The sequence below is a fragment of the Myodes glareolus genome, chromosome 4, assembly GCF_982192425.1.
Source record: "Myodes glareolus chromosome 4, mMyoGla1.1, whole genome shotgun sequence".
Lineage (NCBI taxonomy): Eukaryota > Metazoa > Chordata > Mammalia > Rodentia > Cricetidae > Myodes > Myodes glareolus.
The window spans coordinates 25,928,680-25,953,095 of record NC_142029.1 but is presented as its reverse complement, the minus strand read 5'-3'; the positions used below and the strand labels follow the sequence as shown (position 1 = coordinate 25,953,095).

At 42.4% G+C, this 24,416-nt stretch overlaps 1 protein-coding gene and 1 non-coding gene across 2 annotated transcripts; both read left to right on the top strand.

Annotated features, from left to right (window-relative positions):
• Positions 1 to 2,315: 2,315 nt before the first annotated feature.
• Positions 2,316 to 2,418, top strand: LOC125393797 (U6 spliceosomal RNA). The gene has a single exon (XR_007229955.1). It is a non-coding gene; the product is annotated as a U6 spliceosomal RNA (small nuclear RNA).
• A 5,756-nt stretch (positions 2,419 to 8,174) lies between these two features.
• On the top strand, positions 8,175 to 24,155 carry Lactb (lactamase beta). Its single transcript, XM_085689263.2, has 6 exons — positions 8,175 to 8,554; positions 8,885 to 8,951; positions 11,865 to 12,055; positions 12,516 to 12,867; positions 15,331 to 15,496; positions 23,373 to 24,155. Exons 1-6 carry the CDS (start codon positions 8,207 to 8,209, stop codon positions 23,896 to 23,898), a joined length of 1,650 nt encoding a protein of 549 aa, XP_085545389.1. The 5' UTR covers positions 8,175 to 8,206; the 3' UTR covers positions 23,899 to 24,155.
• Positions 24,156 to 24,416: the final 261 nt, after the last annotated feature.

Here is a 24,416-nt window from a genome sequence, read left to right as displayed (position 1 = left end):
AAAATTGACTGAGAAGATATAAGTCTTATAAATACCTAATAATGAAACTAAGAAAAATACTCACACAGAGACAGAGGCGTTTAGAGCAGAACCTACCTTACTGTGGCATTATGAAACTGAAGAGGAGTGGTCCAACCTTAATTTATTCAGTTACCATTCAACAATGACCACCAGGTTATACAGAAGTTAACTGGGACTCTGTAGAAATGTTAAATTTGAAGAAATTTAAGGAAGCAGTGGTTTCATATGGCATGCATTCACCTTTTGTGAAATAGATGTTAAATTCATAGGCAATTCAGAACAATTTTTTTCCACAAGACTGAAAAGATTTAGTTATAGCAATATTGGAAGCTGGTCCTCAGTTACAATGGAAAATATGATGAAGGGAGGAAGCTAAGGTTATTGAACAATGAAGTCAGGCTAGAGGTACGTAAATTTCCCAGGACTAGCCTCTTGGTGAAGGTCAGTATCCTGACTTACAAAGGCAGCTTAGATTTGATGGTCACACCTTGTCCCTATGCCATATAACAGCTATGAATGCTTGGGACAGGGTTGAAAAGCCAGGAAGGAGGACTGAATCATTTAATAAAATTATCCAAGGCCCAAAAGACATCTTCTTTTTTTTGTTTTTGTTTTTTGTTTTTCCAAAGATTGACTTCAACTGTAAATAAAATGATATCGGATCCCAAAATTAGTTACAGGGAATCTGGTCCCCTTCTTCTAACTAGGCACACACATGATACACATAAATACATACAGATAAAGTACTCATACATATGAGATAAAATAAAATTAATATTTAAAGTATAAAAGAAGCTGGGCAGTGATAGCTCACACCTAATCCCAGCACTTGGGAGGCAGAGGCAGGCAGATCTCTGTGAGTTTGAGGCTAACCTGATCTACAGAGTGGGTTCTAGGACAGACTCCAAAGCTACAGAGAAACCCTATTTCAAAAAATATTTAAAATATAAAATAGGCAGAGGATCCAGTTGTGATGGTGCACACCTGTAGTCTCAGCACTTGTGATGCCAAGGCAAGAGGATCAGGAGTTTGAGGACAAACTGGGGTACTCAGCAAATTCCAGGCCAGCCTGAGCTGTATAACATAACCCTATCTCAATAAATAAACAAACAAATAAATAAAGCTACAAACAAACAAAGAAAAACAAAACAAAGCCAAGGGGGCTGGAGAGATGACTCAGTGCCTAAAAATACTTGCTGTTCTTTTCAAAGGATCCAGGTTTGGTTTCCACATCAAGAAGAGCACAATTACCTGTAACTCCAGTTTTAGGGGATCTGAGGCCCCGTTCTTGCCCCCATGGCACTGCATGAATACACCCACATACACTTAGGTACACACATGCACATAAAATAAAACATTTTTAACAAAATAAGAGTAGAAGATTTGAGTAGACATTACTCCAAAAAAGATGTATGTGCTATCTCAATATCCAGAAAGTTGAATCCATAATGATTCTTTTTCTTTTCTTTTCTTTTCTTTTCTCTTCTCTTCTCTTCTCCTTTCCCTTTCTTCCTTCCTTCCTTCCTTCCTTTCTTTCTTTCTTTCTTTCTTTCTTTCTTTCTTTCTTTCTTTCTTTCTTTGGAGACAGGGTGTTTCTCTGTGTACCCTGCCTGTCCTGGAACATGCTCGTAGACCAGGCTGGTCTTGAACTCGGAGTTCCAGCTGCCTCTGCCTCCCAAGTGCTGGGATTAAAGGCGTGCACCACTGCCATGCATTCTTTTATAATTCTATTGACCATCAGTGCAATAAGAATTAGACATGAGTAACCACTGAATATATTTTTGCATTGACCCACTTAGAAAAAGTAACCTTTGTGTTACTATATAGTTTTATTAATGTGTAAACTGTATTGCTATACATAAAGTATGGCTTCATTTTTTAAAAAAAAGATCACTCATAGTTAAGGAAAAGATGTATAAATTGCATCACAGCATCAGCTCCCAGAGGAAGTGCAAAGCAGAACCTCAGTGAAATCCAGTTCCTACCTCCTGGGGTGGCTGTCAAGAGAAGGCCAATGGTGGCAGCTACACAGAGGAATTGAAACTGTTACACAATGGTGGTGGGCAGGAGAAACGCTGCCCTTTGGAGCACAATTAAATACAAGGAAATAACTCTGCAATTCCACTTCTAGCTATAATTTCTAAGAGAAATTATAGACATTTAGACAAGAAATGTAGCAGTTTCGTGTGCAGAGGTTGAAACTAGAAGAATCCAGTCTGCTGGTAAGTGCATAAGTGAACTGGGTTATCGCTGTACGTGTAGTCCCACCGCCTTTCAACAAAAAGCAGCAAGCTGTGCTCGCTTTGGCAGCACACTAAAATTGGAACAAAACAAAGAAGATTAGCTTGGCTCCTGTGCAAGGATGACACTCAAATTTGTGAAGTAGTCCATATTTTTTTTGAAAAGTGTGCTGATATATTTCACACACACACACACACACACACACACACACACACACACACACAGATAGACATGTAAAATGGCCTAAAGTAGGCATCCATGTAACTACAGTTGCAGAAGGCAAACATTTTGGAAAGAGCATTGATTGTGTCATAGTTCACTCATCTGCAGCGGATCTTTGTTCTTTTCCCCTCAAGTTAAGAAATGGATATGCTAAGTTGGGCTTTTGCTTGAATTCTGCACTGGGTCCTCAAATAAACTGATGCAAATGTAGCTTTTGCCCCTGTGTGAAGGAGCAGTCACACCCCCAAAACAGAATAGGAAAAGATATCTGAACAATTCCAAGTTTTATATTTCTGCATATGAACAGAAATACATAAAGATAAGGAAGAGTTAGCTGCTGCCCATGTGCTGTGTGCACTGACTCCAGAATAATTACACTGGATGAAAGAAAGGGTGCTTTAAAAAGGATATGATCCATGACTTCATAGGTGGAAATTCTAGAAAATGTGACCTTCTGATCCTCCAGCTTCCACCTCCCAAGTGCTGGAATTCTAGGCATGTGCTACCACACCTAGTTTATGCAGGGCTTGGGATGGAACCCAGAACACTAGGCAAGAACTCTACCAACTGATCTCCCAAGCCCACAGACAGAGTCTTTTTAAAAGGAAAACCTGGAATATTAGCACCTCTAATTGCACCAGATTTCTGTTCCTTTGTGCTCCCAGTCTTTATGCATGTTTGTGTGTTTGTCATTGCATGTCAGGGTATGCAGCCTTTTCTGCTTGCGACTCTGAAATTATCCTTCATCAGGATTTTCCAGGGCTTATTCTGGTATCAACTTTTACATTAAAGATTAAAATGCAGACAGGAAAATCACTCAAACCTTAAATGTACAACTCCATGAACTGCAAAGTGAATGCAAAGAAGTCCTTGCTCTGAAAACAAGGAACTCAAGGGCCACAGGACTGACTGGATCGACGTGTGTGACAAAGGCAGACACAGCTGGACATCAGCGAAGGCACCAAGATAGACTGTATTCTATGGCTGCCAAGGGCAGAGAAAGAGCTGAGTTCTGTAAGATGTGGGCAGAGGTGATGGGGTGGGAGAAGAGAGAGTGGGAGGGGTGAGTCAGAAGCATGGGAAATCATTAGAAGCAGAAGGTCTTTGCTCCACGTGAATTCCATCCAGTTTGCTAACTGGCACTTATGCCTTATCAAGTGAGACTCCTACTCTTCCCTTCCCCCCCTCACCAAGACTGGAAAACAGGGGACAGGGACTCTATCTTCAGGTGGTAGCTGGAACAAACAGTGACCCTTTTTGGAAACTGAGCTTTCCCAGCCAGGTATTTTGAAGAAAAACAGGGTCATTCCAGCAATTAAACCTTGCGCTGTGAGAAAATGTGTGTTTGTTCAAGTGTCTAAGGGCCAAGACTGAGGCCCAGTAAAGCAGAAATCTGAGAGGAGCCTGGCTAGAGTTTGGTCAATGAGCGAACCTTTGTTGGCACAAGTAGCCCACAGATTGTAGGACTTTCAGAATTGTTCCTGAAGCAGGAAGAGGTCAAAGGACAACTTGTAGGAGTAAGTTCTCTCCTTTGACCATGTCAACAGGTCCAGGGGTTGTGGTTGCCAGATTTTTTTAGGCTTGATGGCAGGCATCTCCATCCTCTGTGTCATTTCACCCACCCTCCAACGTAAATCTTAGCGCACAACATAGACTCATTTGCTTGATCGTTTGGCAGGTTCTCAGAGGAGCTGGACAAGGACACTGTGTAATGGTCTGCTCTGTCTCTTTAAGAGACAAGCCAGGCCCACTCCCTCCTCTGTTCACCTCTTCTCCCCTTTCCCCCTTTCCTCCCCATAGCCCACTAAATAAATATCCAACCTCACTCTGCATGGTGTGCCTATGCAGAGTGTCTCTCGTCCATCCTGTGGCTCCCTGCCGGGACCTGCTGTCTTTGGAGAGCTGTGGTGTGGTCTCATGGTGTGCCCATCCATCTGTCTGTCTCTCTCTCTCTCTCCTCGTGGGACTGGCTGCCCTATGGAGGTCTCTCACCCACCACGTAGCTCCTTGCCTGGGACTCTGTGGCCCACTGGAGCTACTCCAGCAAACTGTGCAGTCCCTGCCTGGGATTGGCTGCTCTTGGGACCCGCTGCCCACTGTCTGCTGCCACTTCGGAGACCTGCTGCATGGTCTCGGGACCTGCTGCCCACGGCCGCCACTTGGGACCTGCAGCATGGCCTGCTGTGGTCTCGTGGCCCGCTGCCCATTGCTGCCACTCAGGGACCTGCAGTGTTTCTGCCATTGCACCCCTCGGGGGAACCTACAGCATTTTACTTAAACCATAACAGACTGGCTGGACCCTGATTCTTTCATTTGACGTCTGGCTTTGGTTTCCTGCCTTACAGAGGAGATGATGCCTGCTGTTAAATCAGTAATGAGTAGAAGTTACCCAGTGCATGGTAACACTCTATTTACAGCGAGGTCTTCTCACCAAAGGTATGAATGGCCTAGTGCTACTTAAGGTCCTCTCCTGGCTTGAATTCCATTATCCGGACCCATAAAAAGATTCTTTCAAGTTTAAAGTCAAGATATGAAAATGAAAATCTTCAGAGAATTAAACTTCAGCAGCAATTCTATAAAAATTACATTTTTTTGAACAGGGTCACATGTATTCCAGGCTAACCTTAGATTCACTATGTATCTAAGAATAGCCTTGAATAGCCTCTCTGATCTAGCCACCTCTGCTTCCCAAGGGCTAGCATTGCAGACTTGTGCCACCACACCCAGTTTCTGTGGTGCTGGATAGAAAGCTGTGTCTTCACGAACGCTAGGCCAGCAGACTACCATCTGAGCTACCCCCCAGGCCTTAAAAGTGCATTCTAGAACTCATTCATAGAGAGTTTTCTTTGTACATGTGCATAGATGTGTATGTGTGTACATGCATGCATGCATGCATATGTACATGGAGAGGCTGGAGGACAACCTCTAGTAGCATCCTCAGGAACACCATCCACCTCCTTTGAGACAGCAGCTCTCATTGGCCAAGAGCAGCTCACCCACGACAGGCCGTCCAATGAGTCCCAGGAATCCTCTTGCCTTTACCTTCCTAGCACTGGAATAGAATTGTGAGAAACAGAGACTATAACACCGGTGTTGAGGCTAGAAAGATAAGTCAGCAGCTAAGAGCACTAGTTATTCCTCCATAGTACCTGGGTTCAAATCCTACTACCCACATGATGGCTCACAATTGTCTGCAACTCTAGTTCCAAGAGATCTAATACCCTTGTCTGGCCTTTGAAGGCACTGCACACAGGTGACAAAGAGGAATGCATGCAGGGAAACCACTCATCCACACAAAATAAGTAAATTTTAAAAAAATTAATAATCTCAGTATCACACAAAGACACACAAACAAAGCAAAGAGGAGCTCAGTTAGGCAACTCCCTTTGCAGTAAGGGTATGCCTGAACCCAAACTGGCCAGCAACACATGCATACCAAGACCAACATGGCTCCTGTCTTTTATCCCTGAGGTAGATGTTGACGGCATCTAATCCACACAAAGCCAGAAGGGAGGGTTCAGGAAATGAGTTCTTGTTTGACTGATTACCTTTGACAAACAAATCAAAAACTCATTTCTCACAGGAGCACACGCTATCTAGCTGAGGTGAGGGCTAGGACTTGAACTTAGGTCTTTGAGTTGTACCAAGCCATTCCCCCAAACCTCACACAGACTTTTCAATAATATTGTTGAAGTTTACCATGTGGCAGTCACTGAACTAAGCCTCAGCTGGGACGGATCTCACAAATCATTGGCAGATAGTTCTCAAAGTCAAAGCCGAAAAGTTAAGAGAAACTGTAACCCAGGGCCGAAGGCTGCGATACAGCATGATATCTGGAAGGAATCAACATTGAGGGGGGAAAAATGAATATTCCAGGAAGAAGGACAACGCTGTGCTCAGGATTGCAATCATTATCTTCTATTTTCAGAGATCCGAGGTAAAATTGCAGACAAGAGGTGGGAGGCGCAAGGTGGGAAGGAAGGGGCCTGAATCCTTCACACCAGGCACATCCTTAGCTGCAAATTCAAAGGCCATTTTATAATAGAAGATAAATTATTAGCACATGGCCAGTGGAGCTGTTTATTTATTCCCCCACGAGAGGGAAAGGGGAGTGTTTGTAACTACATAGATGCAACGGAGACATGCATTAGGACTTTTACTCTTTAGGCACCCCCAGAAGCTGGCAAACACTGCAGGGAACAGGCCTGGGCATAGAAGGGCAGCCATGCCATCCCAGTGGACCCAGGCCATGTTATACTTGCTGTTTCTGCCTCCACTGGCACCGCTGGGAAGCCACGAGTCTTAGCGATATACCCCCAGCTTCCCAAAGCCCATGCCTCTGCTAAGAAAAGCCTACTTCAAACTTTCTGACAAGAGAGGAAGGCTGAGGATGTAAATTTCTGGGCCACCACCTACCTACCCACTCTGTAGATTTGAGCAAACCCCTTAATCTCCTTTTACTCCAGCGTCCTCATGTCTGATGGCAACGGCAACACAACCAACTTCCCGAGTGGTGATACTGCTTCACGGGATGACATGCCAGGTGCTCACAGTTGTGTGCAGTACAGAATAAGCACTGTGCGTTTGCTAGCGTGCTTGTCACTGAGCAGGAAGTTGAGTCAAGATATAAAATTCTCCCAGAAGAGACACCGGGCTGGAAATATGGCTCAGAGGTTAAGACTGCTGACTGCTCTTCCAGAGGTCTTGAATTCAATTCGCAGCAACCATATGATGGCTCAAACCATTTATAGAGATCTGACATTCTCTCTGGCCTGCATGCATATATGCAGGCAGAACACTGTATACATAATAAGTAAATATATCTTTAAAAAGTGATGAAAACCCATTACACTTTTTTCCATTTTCATGTGTTATGTGCATGTGTGTATGTAAATTTGCATTAATGAGTGGGGAGCATGTCAAAGTTCCAGATTATGATGGGAACTATCTTTAATTGCTCACCTAACTTATTGATTTAGGCTGGGTTTCTTAAACTTAGATCTTGTCAGTTCCAGGTAGGCATCATGCCCACTGGGTAACTGGGTATTTTTACCCGGATTCTGGGGATTTGAATTCCAGTTCTCAAGTTTGTGTGTCAAGTGCTTTAACCACTGGGCATCTCAGTGATGCCCAGGAGTTAGTATTATTAAGGTGTGCATAAGGCGGCGGCAAGAGGGTGTTGTTGGGGACACTGGACAGGAAACTTGTCTAAGAGGGAAGAAGCAAGGAAAGAAGAAAGTGGGGAGGAGAAAATAAGGAAAAGAAACAGAGCTTAGAGGGAGAGAAAGAAAAATAAAGTGGGAAGAAAGAAGAGAGGAAAAGAAATAGAACTAAAGTAAGTGAAGGCGATAAAGAAAAGAAAGGATATAGGGAGAAATGGAGGAAGCAAGAGTGGAAGACGACAAGAAAAAGAGGAGGAAGGAAGAAATAAGGGAAGGAATTAAATAGGGAGGAAAAAGAGAAGATAAAAGAAGGGACAAAGACGTGAAAGAAAGGACGACGGGAGAAGAAAGCGATAAAGAGAGGGGAGGATCCAGTGAAAATAAGCAGCCAGAAGGCAGAAGGGCTGCCAGGATTAGACGCTCGACGCGCTCGTCGCTCGCTCACACGCAGGGGCTCAACTGGGCGGGACTATAAGGCCCCGCCCCTCGTCCGCCCGCCGCGGGCCGGGCCTGCGCGAGCAGGGAAGCAGCTGGCTCAACAGAGGCTCAACAGAGGCGACATGTACCGGCTCCTGTCAAGTGTGACAGCTCGGGCTGCGGCCGCCACGGGCCCGGCCTGGAGCGGAGGACGGCGCGGGGCGCACGGGAGACCCGGCCTTCCCGTGCTGGGCCTTGGCTGGGCCGGGGGTCTGGGGCTCGGGCTCGGGCTGGCGCTCGGGGCGAAGCTGGCAGTGGGGTTGCGGGGCGCCGGCCCCACTCAGTCCCCCGCGGACCCCGAAGCTGCGGGAGCCGAGCTGCCGCACGAGCAGGCCCTGAGCCTCGGGAGCCCGCACACGCCTGCGTCGCCCGCAGCCAAGGGCTTCTCCAGAGCCATCGAGAGCAGCCGCGATCTACTGCATAGGATCAAGGTGCGGGCCCAGCGGACGCCAGGGCTGCGGCTTCCGAGAAAGACTTCTCGTTTCCCGACCGCCGGGCCGCGGGTTGACGCTCTCAGGGTTGCTCAAGTCGCAGCTGAGGTCACCGGCTGCGGAGGGGACCGCCCTTTCCCCTTTAGAGAAAAAGCCCTGAGTACCCATCGCGGGCCACGGCAAACTGAGCAGAATCTTTGCCTCCGGTGGGCGGGGCCGGAGAGTGGGCGGAGTCTTGGTGGGCGGAGTCAGGAGGCCCAGACTGAGAGCGCCTCCCTGGTACAGAGTTTATACATTTGAATCACCTAGATCTTTCTTCTTTTCTCTTAGGATGAGGTTGGCGCACCCGGCATAGTTGTTGGAGTTTCTGTAGATGGAAAAGAAGTCTGGTCAGAAGGTGAGTTGAGCAGGTATTACTTAGTGGCTCATTTTGTCACTTGGTGAAATAAAAATACTGATATCTTACTGGTTGGAGTTGCAAAAAGTGGCACATATTGTAGAGACAATGTATCAGTAGAATAATCAGGCCATTTCATCCATCACTGCAAAGTTTGAAATGTAACTAACTGGGCTAGGCGTGTAGCCCAGTGGAAATCGCTTGCGTAACCTTAATGTGCCTGGCTTCAAATCCAAAAGTAAATAAATAATTAAAATATGACTCCAGTAAACGGAAGTGTTTAAAACGGCTTGTTTCTTCTCCCAGTTTACTCTTAAGAGTGGACTTATTGATCTGAAAATGTAATGTAGAGCAATCCATTAAATATCCACTATCACACACAGCCCTTGTAGATAGCCCTAATGCCTCAATAAAATGTCAACTTCCGTATAATTTTATTTTTTAATTCAGTAATTTTTTTAATTCCTCATTTCTTTAAAAGGCACTATACTAAATACTAGGGACACATAATATCCCTTGTCCTTAATGAGTTACAATCTATTATTATTTTTTTATTAGGCAGAAGTGTTAACTATTTTGTTTCAATCTTTCTTTTAACCAATAAAAAACCTTGACACGGTTTGGGATATAGCTCAGTTGGTAGAGTGCTTGTTATTGGGCACAGGCTCTCATTATGACCCCCCGTAGCACATATATAAAGTGATACGGACCTGTGATCCCGATGCTCAGGTGGGGGAAACTGGAGAAGTCCATGGTCCAATAGTGTGCTCCAGGCCAACCTGAGTCAAGGGAGATCCTGGTCCTCATTCCTCCCCCACCAAAGTTAGAAGCTTTGAGAGAGGCATTTTTATTCATTTTATGATTCGTTTTATTTGTTTTTGTAAGTTTATCAAAGCACTGTTTCATAATATAACTTCAGTGTTGGAGACAAATTGTACCAATTCATCACCTCAGTTTTTAGTAAATGATATTTCAGGCATTGTTTAAGGAAAGCAGTAGTTTTAGAAGACACTGGTGGCAGCGGTGGAGTTTTGAAAAGTATACTTCCCTTGAGTATATGTGTATTCTAATTAGTATAACTAATTGGTGAAACTATCTTGTGGTAAAAAAAAATTAATAAGCCAGGTATGATAACACATGCCTATAATCCTAGCACTGAAGAGCTGAGGCAGGAAGATCACCTTGAGTTTGAGGCCAACCTGGGGTATATACAGCAAGATCTTGACTCAAAAAAAAAATGTAACAGGGGCAGGGCTAGAGAGATGGCTCAGTGGTTAAAGACACTTAGTGTTCTTGCAGAGCATTCAGATTAGGCTCCCACGTGGGGGCTCTTAACTGTCTGTAACTCCAGTTCCAGAGAATCTGACACTCTCTCCTAGCCTCTGTGTGCACACATCTCATATGTATGAGTGTTTTGCCTGCATGTATGTCTGTGCACCATGTACATGCTTGGTGCCCAGAGAGTCTAAACTTGACACTCTGAGTTCAATCTCAGGGGCCCATGTGGTAGAAGGAGAGAACCAACACTTGCAAATTGTCTTCTGGCATAAATTATATATAGCTTTCCCACTGGTATGTTACACAGTTTATACTGGTATAGTGAGGAGCTGTGGGCAGGCCTGCTTTATATCCCACCCGGCTCCCGCACGGCTAGCTTAGCCCCGGAAATAACAACACACAAATTGTATTCATTTAAACACTACCTGACCCATTACCTCTAGAGAGTTAGTTACTGGCTAACTCTCACATCTTGATTAACCCATTTCTAATCATCTGTGTAGCACCACGAGGTGATGGCTTACCGGGAAAGATTCAGCATATCTGACCTGGTGGCTGGCTCCATGACATCTGTCTCATTGCCCTCTTCCCAGCATTCTGTTCTGTTTACTCCGCCTACCTAATTTTCTGTCCTATCAGAGGGCCAAGGTAGTCTCTTTATTAACCAATGAAAATAACACATAACAGAAGGCCCACCTACATCATACTGGAATTATACTTTAAATATGTAATAGAATTCTTTTGTTTCTGCTTTTGTTTCATAGATTTTTTTTCATCTAGATGATATATATATAGAGAGAGAGGGAGGGAGGGAGAGAGAAAGGGATGAATATATATGTATATATATATGTATATATGGTATTTATTAGAATGACTTACAGATTATGGTTCACCTACTCCAACAATGACTGGGTATGAATGGAAAGCCCAAGAATCCAGTAGTTGCTCAGTCCATGAGGCTGGATGTTTCAGCTGTACTACAGTATATGCTGGAATCCCAAAGAAGTAGGCTCTTAATGCCAGAGAAGGAATAAACTTGCTAGCAAGGTAAGAGCAAGCAGGCAGAGGGAGAAAGCTTCCTTCTTCCATGTCCTTATATAGGCTGCCAGCAGAAGGTTTGACTCAGATTAGATCCAGATTAAAGGTATGTCTTCCTGCCCCAAAGCTCTGGATTAGAAAGTAGATCTTTCCATTTCAAATTAAGCAGAAACCTTTAACAAGTGTGCCCTCTATTTTGGGGGTGTTAGTTAATTCCAGATATAGTTAGCTGACAACCAAGAATAGCCATCACAATACCTGTAATCCCAGATGGAGACAGGAGAATCTTGAGTTCAAGGCTAACCTGAGCTATGTAACAAGACCCTGTCTGAAAAACACAAAAAGAAGTGTAATCATCATAATGTTAAGGTATGAAAAGTTAATAGTATCTGAAAATATCAAATGGGAAATTGTTGGGTGCCAGGTAAAATTCCAGTTCAGCTTTAAACTTAAATCATTAGGCTTCCAATTGTCAGTATCAGCAAAACTCTCATTCCTCTGAGTTCGATAGTTTAAATATCTCATGGAAAGCTATCCACAGTGTGTTTTAATTGATATGATTTCAGTGTCAGACTTTTCGCTTTATTTCCCTTGAAGGTTTAGGTTATGCAGATGTGGAGAACAGGGTACCCTGCAAACCAGAAACAGTCATGAGAATCGCAAGTATCAGCAAAAGCCTTACCATGGTGGCTCTGGCTAAACTCTGGGAAGACGGGAAACTGGATCTGGACCTCCCAGTGCAACACTATGTTCCTGAGTTCCCAGAAAAAGAATACGAGGGTGAAAAGGTAGTGACACCCCCAGTACCTTCTCCCACTGGTATGTCACATGGTTTACACTGGATTTATAGTTTAAATATCTAATAGAATTTTTTTAGTTTCTGCCTTTGTTTCATAGACTTTCATTTTCAATCTAGATGATAAACTGTTGACATTTCTGTAATTTAGAGCAAAGGTCTCTACGTGGCATTGTCTGAGCAGCAGTTCTGAGTGGAAACTGTTAGTCTTCTGTTCCAAAGTTGTTGACTTGTGATTTGCAGGTCAACACTATAACTGAATTTTTTTAATTTTTATTTTTCGAGACAGGATTTCTCTGTATAACAGCCGTGACTATCCTGGAATGCACTTTGTAGACCAGGCTGGCCTCGAACTCACAAATATCCACCAGCCTCTGTCTCCTAAGTGCTGGGATTAAAGGTGTGCACCACCATGCCAGCTGTAATTTTTATGTTGTCTTTTTTTTTTTTAGGTTTCTGTCACAACAAGATTGTTGATTTCCCATTTAAGTGGAATTCGTCATTATGAAAAGGACATGAAAAAAGTGAAAGACGAGAAAGCGTATAAAGCCTTGAAGATGACAAAAGGGTTAATGCCATCTGACCAAGAGAAAGAACCGAAGGAAAAGGGAGGCAAAAATCACGAGAAGAGCGATCCACCTAAAGCAAAAGGCGAGCAGGAGAATGAAGCCAGATGCCGGCACTCAAAGCACGGCAAGAAAAAGAATGATTTTGAACAAGGCGAATTATATTTGAAAGAAAAATTTGAAAATTCAATTGAATCCCTAAGATTATTTAAAAATGATCCTTTATTCTTTAAACCTGGTGAGTGCTAATTCCCTCTCTTAGCAAAGTTGTTGTTGAAGTTTTTTTTTGTTGTTGTTGTTTTGTTTTTTTTTTCAGAAAACCCAAGAGGGCACCATCCTGACTGCTGTCAGTAAGGTTAACAATTGTAACCAGCCAGTATAGTGCCTGCATTGTGTGTGCATGTGTGCGCGTGTGTGTGTGTTGCACATGCCTGTAGAGGCCAGGGAACAACCTGGATGTCATTCCTGGGGAAGAGTTCACCTTCAGTTTTGTTTTTACTATTTGTTTGCTTGTTTATTGTGACGTGTGTGGAGGTCAGAGGACAACTTCCAGGAATCCGTTCTTTCACCACCCGGGTCCCAGGGATTAACGCAGGGCATCAGTCTAGGCAGCAGATACCTTTACCTGTCCAGCCATCTTGCCAGCCCCACCTTATCAGAGTCTCATTGGCTGGAGCTCACCAATCAGTCTAGGCTGCCTGGCAGACCCCAGGCTGTCTCTGCCTCCCTAGAGCTAGAAATTGCAAGTGCATCACGACTTTTTTATGTGGGTTCTGGGGATTGAACTGAGGTCCTCCTGCTTGCCTTACAAGCTCTTTCCCAATGGAGCCATCTTTCCCAACAGTCGGGAAGGTTGCTGTTTATCTTTAGTGTCATTGGAAGGCTGTCCAGTCAGAAGATGCTCAGTATGAAGATAGTCACGGGAACTGTGGTGAGTGTTGGAAGGATAGTTCACCAAAACCTGGCATGGTGGAGAGGCAAAGGTGTTGTATGTGGCTAGCATGTAAAGGGTTCAGCAGCCTGTTTTATACTTTTGTTCCTTAAGAAGTCAGGGTTCATCAACTTACCTTTATTTACCCTAAAAGCTAAACTATAAGAATAACTTTTTCTTTGAGACAGTGGCTCAGTGTGTAGTTCAGCATGGTCTCAAATATGGTTCCCCTGCCTCAGTCTCCCAAGTGCTGAGATTATAGGTGTGTAGTACCATGCTTGGTTTTACCTTTTTCAACTTTTTTTTTCTTAAATTTACCATAGGTTGATGTATTTTCATTTGGAAAGTAATTTTATAGAACTGGAGAGATGGCTCAGTGGTTAAGAGCAAGCTTGCATTGCTCTTACAGAGAACCTGAGCTCAGTTCCCAGCACCCACATAGCTGCCCGTAACTCCAACTCCATCCTGGGACTCTCATGCTCTCTTCAGGCCTGAGGTCAGCTACCCTCAATAGGCACTCAGTTCCCCCATGCACATAATTTTTTAAAATATATAAATAAGAAGTTTAACTAAGAATCAATATTTTTATATAACTATAACTAAGAAAGCCAATGAAAATATAATTATGAATTTTGTATTTAAAAATAAAGTTTCTACCAATTTTTAGTATGGATCATAAAATCTTGAGAAATCCAAACTGAAAATGAACCATAGGTGTATACATGTTTATATTTAAGACTATATTTGAAACAAAGTTTTTTATGTTTACATACATTTTATGAAAATAACTCATAGTTGGGCAGTGATGGTGCACACGTTTAGGTGCTGCACTGAAGAGGCAGAGGCAGGCAATCTAAACAAACAAACAAACACATGTGCCTAGTTATACCTTAGAAAGCAGGATGTGTTGAGAAGAACACAACATGTATTTGCTTATGGGCAAGCTAGCAGTGAGATTCAGTGCTTGAGCACCAGCCTGCCATGCACAGTGAGGTTTGCGTTGCTGTGCACAGGGCCTGCGAAGCTTTTTCAAGGACAAACCTAAATTCAAGGGCAACCTGTGACTCAGTTTATCCTTCCCTTGGCATTCAAAATTTCAGGGCAATCTGATAGCCAGAAGGAAGACGCCTTTAGGTGCACTTTTTGGAGAAATGGCTCCGAGCCTTAATAACCTCCAAAGTGCTAGTTAAGGACTGATACCCCCAGAGATCCTGCAACTCCACTCTGCCCTTTAAATATACCAAACTATGAAATAAAGTTATTCTGCCTTTTATCTGTAAAAAGAAAGCCCGAGAGTCTATGGGTCTCTCTGCACATGCCATTGCTCTTCTCTCCAGGAATTCCAGGTTTTAGCTTTTGCTGTGCTGGCCACATATATGGGATTCAATCCTAACACAATTGATGAAGAAATCAAATTTGCTTTTCTTCCACCTTTCTATTTGATTGCCAGTTTGAAGGATTTTCTTTTGTTTTTTTAGGTGGGATATATTTGTGTATATTTCATTTTCAGATAAAAGAGCAGATTCATACACCATTCAGCCCCTGTGTTGAACATTATGTTGTTCTGGTGTCCTGGAACAGGCCCGATGAAGCATGGACCTTACAGTGTTAACTCAGTGTTGGCACGTCATCCCTAACCTAGTTTTAGATGCTGAAGTAAAATTTTACAACTTGATGAGTCTGACTGTTTTCAGTGGGAATATATTTCACATGTGTTTAAATAATAATCAAGCATTTTCTTCCCTTCTCCCCATGCAATGATGTCTCAAGGTAGTCAGTTTTTGTATTCAACATTTGGCTACACCTTGCTGGCAGCCATCATAGAAAGAGCTTCAGGATATAAATATTTGGACTATATGCAGAAAATTTTCCATGACTTGGACATGCTGACAACTGTGCAGGAAGAGAATGAGCCAGTGATTTACAACAGAGCAAGGTAAACTGACACCTGCTGTGTCCAGCTGTGTCGCATCTTAACGTTGTGCTGTTGATTTAAAACCCTGATCGTCCCCATTTCCATTCCAACGTCGGCTTGCCACATGCTTGGAGCTTTTCTCCGTGCCTGTTTTTATGAGCAAAATGAGGGAAATAAGTATGTTCGTGATACCCCAAGATGGTTAGTGAGTCAAGCATGATGTCTCATGCCAGCACCAGGAGGAAGAGGCACAGGGACTGCTGTGAGTTCAAGACCAACCTAGGCTGCAGAGTGAGTGCCAAGCTAGAGCCAGACTACCACAAAGGGAAGGAGGGCACGAAAACAATAAAGAAAGAAACAATCATGATCTAAGCACCCGAGTAATTGGGCCAAAATTCTGCCTATCATGTACCAAAACAATTTGGTTTTTAAACATCTTTTCTTATTTTTAATGTTGTGTTTACCTCTGATTTTTCATTACTTAACATATAGTTTTAACTAATTCATCCTTAGAAAAAGTTAGCAAAAGAATAAGAAATTCACATAGGCCTGTCACCCAGGTTCTCCAAATGTTATAGTTATGCAATACTTATATTATCTGGTTGCATGTTGGTGTTTCCTGGGCCATTTGGAAACAAGCTGCAGACATGGCATTCATTATTCACAAATGCTTAAATGTGCATCTTCTAAAAATGACAACATTGTGCAGTGGCTTAACCAAATCTGCAGACTTTATTACAGTTTTGTCTATTGTTCCAATAAAGTCCTTTGTGACATGCACTCACATATGCACATAGTGTCTACTCCAAGGACTGATCCAGCAGCCCACATTTCCTCTTCTTGTCCTGTGTCTCTGCAGTTGCATGCTGTAAACTTGTCCCATGGTTCGTAATGGAGTTTTAGTGACTTTAGTAAAGTGGTACCAGGTTTCTCCTTCTCCTTCTCCTCCTCCTCCTCCTCTTCCTCTTCTTCTTCTTTTTGCCTCGAGACAGTGTTTCTCTATGTAACGGCCCTAGATATCCTAGAACTAGCTCTTGTAAACCAGGCTGGCCTCAAACTCAGAGAGATCCACCTGCCTCTGCCTCCCAAGTGCTGGGATTAAAGGCGTGCACCACCACCACCCAGGCCTCTCTTCTATTTTTTAAAGATTCATTTTTATTTTATTTTATTTTATGTGTGTGTATGTATGTATGTGTATGAGTGTGCAGTTGACCTAAGATTCCAAAAAAGGGCATTGAATCCCTGGAATTAGAGTTGTGAGCTGCAAATGGGTGCTGGGAACTAAACCCAGGTCCTCTGGAAGACCAACCAGTGCTCTTAAACACTGAACCATCTCTCCAGCCCTTCTCTGCTTTCTATTTGTTGGTTGGAATTCTATTAGAAGAACACTATTTTCCTCCCTTATTGTCTATGTTTTTTCTATTACTATACATTTGTAGGTAACTTTGATTAATGAGTCATAGTCTGTCATTGCCATTATATGGGTAAATGGTTATTAGGTTGTATATATTTTTGTTTGTTTTTCAAGACAGTTTCTCTGTGTAGCCTTGGCTGTCTTGGAACTTGCTCTGTAGAGCAAACTGGCCTTAAACTCATAGAGACCCAACTGCCTCTGCCTCCCAAGTGCTAGGACTAAAGGTGTTCACCACCTCCTGGCTTACATGTGTGTACATATATGTGTGTTTATATGTATGTATATGTATATGATTATTAGTTATGTGCATGTGTGTGTGATTGCATAAATTTATGTGAAATGTGTGTGTAGGTGTTCATGGAGGCTAGAAGAAGCCGTCAGATCCCATGAAACTAGAGTTTCAAGCAATTGTGAGCCTCCTAGTTTGGGTGCTGGGAACTGAACACATGTCTTCTGCAAGTGCAGTAAGTGCTTTTAAATGCTGAGCCTTCTCTTCAGTCTCCTATATGTGTATATTTTTATTTTTAGAAATTTGAGATGACTTTCATTATGTAACCCAGACTTGCCATGAACTCAAAATCCCCCTACTTCAAACTTTTGAGAGCTGGGATCAAAAGCATGTAATACTGTGCCTAATGCATATTTTTAATCAGGGTTTTATAGTTGATATTCAGTATACTAATAGTGAACATTAAGATGTTCATGTTTGTGTGTTCATTGGGTTAGAATGAAGAAAGCTCTCCTTACTATGGGTTCAGTTTTTGAAGACTGAAAGATATTTAGTGAAGTATAACCAACTACAATTTTTAATCATAATTTTTGCTAGAAACTAACTGGGCGGTAGTAGCGCACACCTTTTATCCCAGCACTTGGGAAGCAGATGAATGTGGATCTCTGTGAATTTGAGGCCAGCCTGGTCTACAGAGGGAGTTCCAGGACAAACCTTGTCTTGAAAAAGCAAAAACAAAAACCATTTTTTTTCCTAGAAACTTGAAAAGGGGGTTTTGGCAGAGAATTTTGAGGCCAGCAATTAATATGAGTTTTCCAGTTGTGGTTTCTGTTTTATTAATATTTGGTGTAATAGACGGGTAATTCATTGAACAATTCAACTGTGAATCTTTCCTTGAATATTTTGAGTAATATGCTTCAAAGGGCCTTATTGGCACTTCCAAAAGAAACAGAGAAAATGGTGGTACTTTGGGTGTTTTTAAACTTTATTTTTCTATTTCCACATTAGTTTTGTTTAATCTTACATTGTTTGGGCTCAATTTTCATTTTAAGTTGCTACCTTATCTTAAAGGATTAAATATGCATTGCAAATCAGTTTGTGGCCTAAGAGACACAGAAGAAATTAGGTTAGCAGCAAGCAATGAATTTTAATTTTGAAAAAGAGCCCTGTGGCTTTTGAGCACTTGAGACTGTCCATGTTCGGGATCTCATCACCCAAGTGTTATCTGCAGGTCCTAGCATCATACTCTGCTGCAGACAAAAAAGAGGACTAACGCACATACCAGGGTTGTCAGGGGAAACTAAAGACTCTCTAGTGCCAAGAGCATACTTATATGAGCTTATCGTGAATGTGATTTAATATTTGGAAATGAGTATCTAAGTCTGTATGTGAGGGGGAGAAGGACATTGTGTGCACTAATTGAGCTTTGCTTTTAAAATTAACCTCCCCCCACCCCCGTGTGTGTGTGTGTGTGTGTGTGTGTGTGTGTGTGTGTGTGTGTGTGTGTAAGCCCATGAATGTGTATTCAGAAGCCAGGGAGTCAGCTATCTTCCTCTCTCTCTCTCTCTCTCTCTCTCTCTCTCTCTCTCTCTCTCTCTCTCTCTGTCTTACTCCAGTGAGGTAGGCTCTCCTACTGATCCTTGTCTAGACCTGTCCACCTGTCTCGGGCCCTAGCTCTGGAATTCCAGGCGTGTGTGGGTGGATTCTAACTCAGATTCTTATGCTTGTACAGCATGCACTCTTACCCACTGAGCCACCTCCCTAGCCCAAGCCTGTCTCTAATCTGGAAACCGAGACTTTGTAATTATACAGACTGGACATCAGCTATCATTTGCTGTTTTTGTAACTTGCAAAAAATCCAAATGCCCTCTTCTGGCATGCAGGCTGACATGCAGGCAGAACACTGTTTACATAATAACTATATTCTTTTTAAAAAAAGAATAGGAACATCCGGGTGATGGTGGCATATGTCTTTAATCCTAGCACTCAGAAGGGAGAGGCAGGCGGATCTCTGTGTCTCTGTGAGTTCGAGGCCAGCCTGGTCTACAAGAGCTATTTCCAGGAATAGCTCCAAAGCTACAGAGAAACCCTGTCTCAAAAAAAAAAAAAAAAAAAAAAAAAAAAAAAAAAAAAAAAAAAGAACTTGGTTTGTTGGTGTGGAAATCCTTAGTCAATGGTCTCGTTAGTATTTTCTGTTGGTGCAGTATTTCCAATAAAAATCTTTAGTTTTGGGGGTGGGTAGGCTCAGCAGTAGAGTGCAGACCATATGAAACAAAGGGGAACCCTCTGGTGTCCTAAGTTGATGGACTCAAACAATGGAGTCCTTGGGAGTGTCATAGTGATAGTCTAGGTATAGCTTCACCTTTTCACCTTCCGCTTGTTTTCTGGTGTCTTTTAGAACTAAGCATTGTTCTTGTTTGAAGCTCCTTCATGCCTTTAGCTGACAGACTAGCAGGCTCGGTTTCAATGTAGGATTTTTGGGTTTACTTTTGTTTTTTAATTTTTCAGTGAGTTTTTATTAGTAGTTTCACCATGATTCAGGATGCCTCACTACTCAGATATAGTGATAGGGGACAGAAGAGAGGCAAGGCAGAGCCAGGTCAGATCTTCCCAGGAAAGGCTGAGCCCCGGGATGTGGCATGTACACATGCTGCTCCCCTTGCACAGAGTAACATCACCCCTTTTGTGGCCACTGCTTTCTTAACAGCAGGGGACGTCCCCCGCAGTTCTGCCAGCGGTTCCTGGTCTGGTTCTGGCTTGGGAAGGAGCTGTCAAGAGGGGCAATCTTGTAGTTCTTTTTTGTTTAAATAAAGATTTATTTATTTATTATGTATACAACATTCCTTCCGTGTGTGCCTGCAGGCCAGAAGAGGGCACCAGATCTCATTATAGATGGCTATAAGCCACCAAGTGGTTGCTGGGAATTGAACACAGGACCTCTGGAACAGCAACCAGTGCTCTTAACCACTGAGCCATCTCTCCAGCCCCAGTCTTGTAGTTCTTGCTTCTCCTCCTCCTCCTCCTTTTCTTCTTTTTTGTACAAGGTTTCTCTGTGTAGTTCTAACTGTCCTGGAATTCACTCTATAGACCAGGCTGGCCTCAAACTCAGAGATCAACTGCTTCTGTTCCCCAAGTGCTAGGATCAAAGGCATGTGCCACCATCGTCCAGCAAGTCTTGTAGGTCTTGATCTCAGTTTTCTGTCCTCAGTCCTGCTGCTGACTGGTAAAGCCACCCCATGAGAGCAAAGTGCAACCGTAGCACAGATGGCCGTGTCAGGCAGGATGCATCACTTGAAATGTGAATGCCAGGAGTTAAGTGAGGCCGCTGTTTGTAGCTGCGTTCTGCGCTGCACAATGCTGTGTTTTGCTGTGCTGGGGATGGGACCCAGAGCCTCGCCCATGCTAGCAAGAGCTTTGCCACAGAGCTACACCCTCAGATTTTTATAATATGCATTTTTAAATTTAGCTGGTTTCTAAGCCTCTCATACCAATAAAAAAAAAGTAATACGTAAGTGCTTTGAAAACATTCAGAAGTGTTTTAAAAATGAAAATATTTTGAATTTCTAAGTTTGCAGTTATATAACGCTTCTCTTTTGCAAAATGTGGAGAATTCCAAGTAAGTGGAGGCTGTTTGTCATCTGGCTTTACTCCAATTACTCAGTTACAACTACCAGTAACTTTTGAGAATCTGTGTGTTCCATTTTTAAAGAAGAAAGTCCCTAAGAATTTAAAATAGTTCCATTTGCCATTCTACTGAACAAAATTATTCTCACAAAAAGCTAATTTGTTTTCTGTCCAAAGGAATTGAGAGATTCAAGTCTAGAATCTGCCTCTATGAAGTTTAGATTTCTAAATTAAAGACTAACTCTCTGAAAATTTATACTTGAAGGAAGCACGGATGGGGGTCCCTAATGTCCAACCTTCATAAGTGTTTTCAAATGCTTTGATATGAAAAGGAAGTTACACAGAACTAATTGTTAGCATGGGAAATTAGTGATTCAGGTTTGAAAGCTTGGAGTTTTCTCTTAGGAGATAAATACCTCAATGAGAAAACACACTTCCTTTTAATGTTTTCCAATTATGTGACTACCTTTAGATACATTAATATTTTAGTTGCTGAGCTGGCACCATCAGAATGATTGATTTTGAGGAAGAAGCTAACATAGGAGTGGGAGGGAAGAAGGCTAAGACACAGCAGAAACTGGCCAAGCAAGGTTCTTGAAGTTAGTGTTAGACACAGGAAGACCTCATGGTGTGAGAAGTCCATCTGTATATGTGTTGTTTTTATTGGTTAATGAACAAAGAAGCTGCCTTGGCCTGTGATAGAGCAGAGCAGAGCTAGGCAGGGAAAACTAAACTGAATGCTGGGAGAAAGAAGGCAGAGTCACAAGACGCCATGTAGCCATCTGAGGAGAAAGATGTGAACTGCCAGCTGGAACCTTGCGTAGGCCACGAGCCTCATGGTAAAATATAAAATAATGGAAATGGGTTGATTCTAGATGTAAGAGCTAGTTAGCAATACACTTAAGTGATTGGCCAATCACTTAAATAATATTAAATAATATAGGTTCTATGTGATTATTTCTGGCAGCCAGGAATGAATGAGCAGCCTCTCCCAACAACCACATAGTAACATCTTCTGTTGCTAGGCATGGTCATGCATGGCTGTGACTCCAGTACTCAGGAGGCAATGGCAGGAGAACTGTCCTGTAGCCAGAGTATACAGTGAAGCACTCAGCTTTGCTCTATGGATTTCTGCTTTACTTGGTCAATAGAGCCCAAAGGAAAGGAGGGCTGTCAAGATGAGTGTATTGATGTGGTTATAATGACTGAGACGGTGTTCTGGTGAACCCATCGCCAGGGTGGCTGAAATGATCAATGCCATAGTTAGAGCAGAAAAAGCAGGTGAAATCAGGAAGAATTCAAGGACTGAGAGCACAGGAGGGGGCCAGGGAGGCGGTGACGTACAGAAGGGCAGAGATGTTCCATGTGGAGGAGTTGGGGAGCAAGTGGTGGTGACTGGAAGCCATCTCCAAGTTTCCGATGCTAGGATTCAGGCTGATGACCGCTTGTGACTAGAGGAGCTGAAGCGAACTTCCAGGCCGATCACTGGAGGGAGGCAGTTAGCAGACTCAACCTGAGAGCAGGACCATACGGATCATGAAAGAAAGGCTCTCCGTGAGGGAAGTTTCATCTTTTGTTTACTTGTGGCTTCATTGCCTTTACCTCTGGAGCCTCCTCATGGAGAGTAGACCCCTAGGGGTCAAGTGCTTTGTCCTTCCTTAACACTTCCCCAGTCTCAGAACATACCTGGCTGTAAGAGCTCCATCAATGTTGTTAAATACAGAAGTAAACTACAGCTAGCATTTGTTTCTTAGCACCCATCAGAAATATGCAATGTACTCCATACACATATTCTGCACTCTGCATGGAAGGAGTAGCAACCCCCAGATCACACAGTAAGATTCTAGGGTGGAGAGACAGCGTAGCATGGCAGAATGCCTGGCTTCAAATCCAGCTCTGTCACTCCCAAACCAAGCAAGCATTTATAATAACACCTCTGAAGAGTCTGTTAGGGCAAATAACTTTCTATCTTAAAGCTTATGAAAATGACCAGACATACAGTAATAACTATATAAGTATTTGATTAATCAAAGTGATCATAGCAGTAAAGGTGAGAATTGGGATTCACATTGAACTTTTTTGAACCTAGCCTTTCCCACAATCCCTAGGAATTACCATGTTACATCATCATACATGGCATTTATTGCTTCATCATACATGGCATTGGTATGCTATTTTTGTCCAAGAAATCTAGTCTTTTTGCACATCAGCCTTATTTCTAAACATCCTAATATGCATACTTCTTGTTACAAAATTCATTGTGGCACATGATTCAACTTTAAGCCCCAGGACTAGGAATATCTACCCAATATAATTATTACCTAATGCATGGGAAAATACATGGTATTAATCAGCGCATCATTGTAAGTACTAAAAGTTAGATATGCTCAGTATGGGAAAACCATACAATAGGAAGATTTTTTTCTATGCTTTAGTCATTAAGTAGAATGAACTACTCAGTTATCATTGTCATTTGAATCATACTGAAAATGTATAGTTAGTTTCTAGTTATATGTATAATTACTATACTGAAGTACAAACTGCCTCATTTGTACATATTCCTATTTATTATGTAAAGTCAATAATAATAGACTACTAAAATTTTAATGACCATTCTTATTTTATCTTAGATTTTATGTTTACAATAAAAAGAAACGTCTTGTCAACACACCCTACGTGGATAACTCCTATAAATGGGCTGGTGGTGGATTTCTGTCTACAGTGGGTGACCTTCTGAAGTTTGGGAACGCAATGCTGTATGGTTACCAAGTTGGGCTGTTTAAGAATTCAAATGAAAATCTCTTACCTGGATATCTCAAGCCAGAAACAATGGTGATGATGTGGACCCCAGTCCCTAACACAGAGATGTCCTGGGATAAAGAGGGCAAATATGCAATGGCGTGGGGTGTTGTAGAAAAGAAGCAAACGTATGGTTCCTGCCGGAAGCAAAGGCACTACGCCTCACATACTGGAGGTGCAGTGGGTGCCAGTAGTGTCCTGTTGGTCCTTCCTGAAGAACTGGACCCAGAGGCCTTAAATAACAAGGTGCCCCCACGAGGAATAATCGTCTCTATCATATGTAACATGCAGTCCGTTGGCCTCAATAGCACTGCTTTGAAGATTGCCTTGGAATTTGATAAAGACAGAGCCGACTAGTCCTAAATGGCAGGGGTCCACAGTGAGCCTTTCATTCTTTGAAATGTTGATGTTCCAAAATACACAAAAATTTAAGAATACATTTGTAATAGAGTACAGTTAAATGTGGAGAATTATGTTCCTCTAATTGCTTAATTTTGTAGCTGCCTTTTTCTTGTACAACTAGTTCTTTACACTCAGGGAAATAACAGTTGTTTCTACTTTTTGGAAAAAAAAGTGTTAAATCTTGAAATAAAATATTCTGATAAAAGACAGTACTTTTTAGTTTTTAGGTTTTTATTTTTATTTTCTTTAAGTCTTGCTGTGTAGTATTGACTGGCTTTGAACTTGAATCTTTCTGCTTTACCTCCCAAGTCCCTGGCTTATAGGCATGAGTGCTTATAGGCACTTAGCTAAAATATGTACTATTTGAATGTGTAATAGAGGAGGTCTCATGTAACAGAAGACCTTTTAATGTAACAGTGAAAACACATTCATGAAATACATATGTATTATTTATACACACACACACACACACA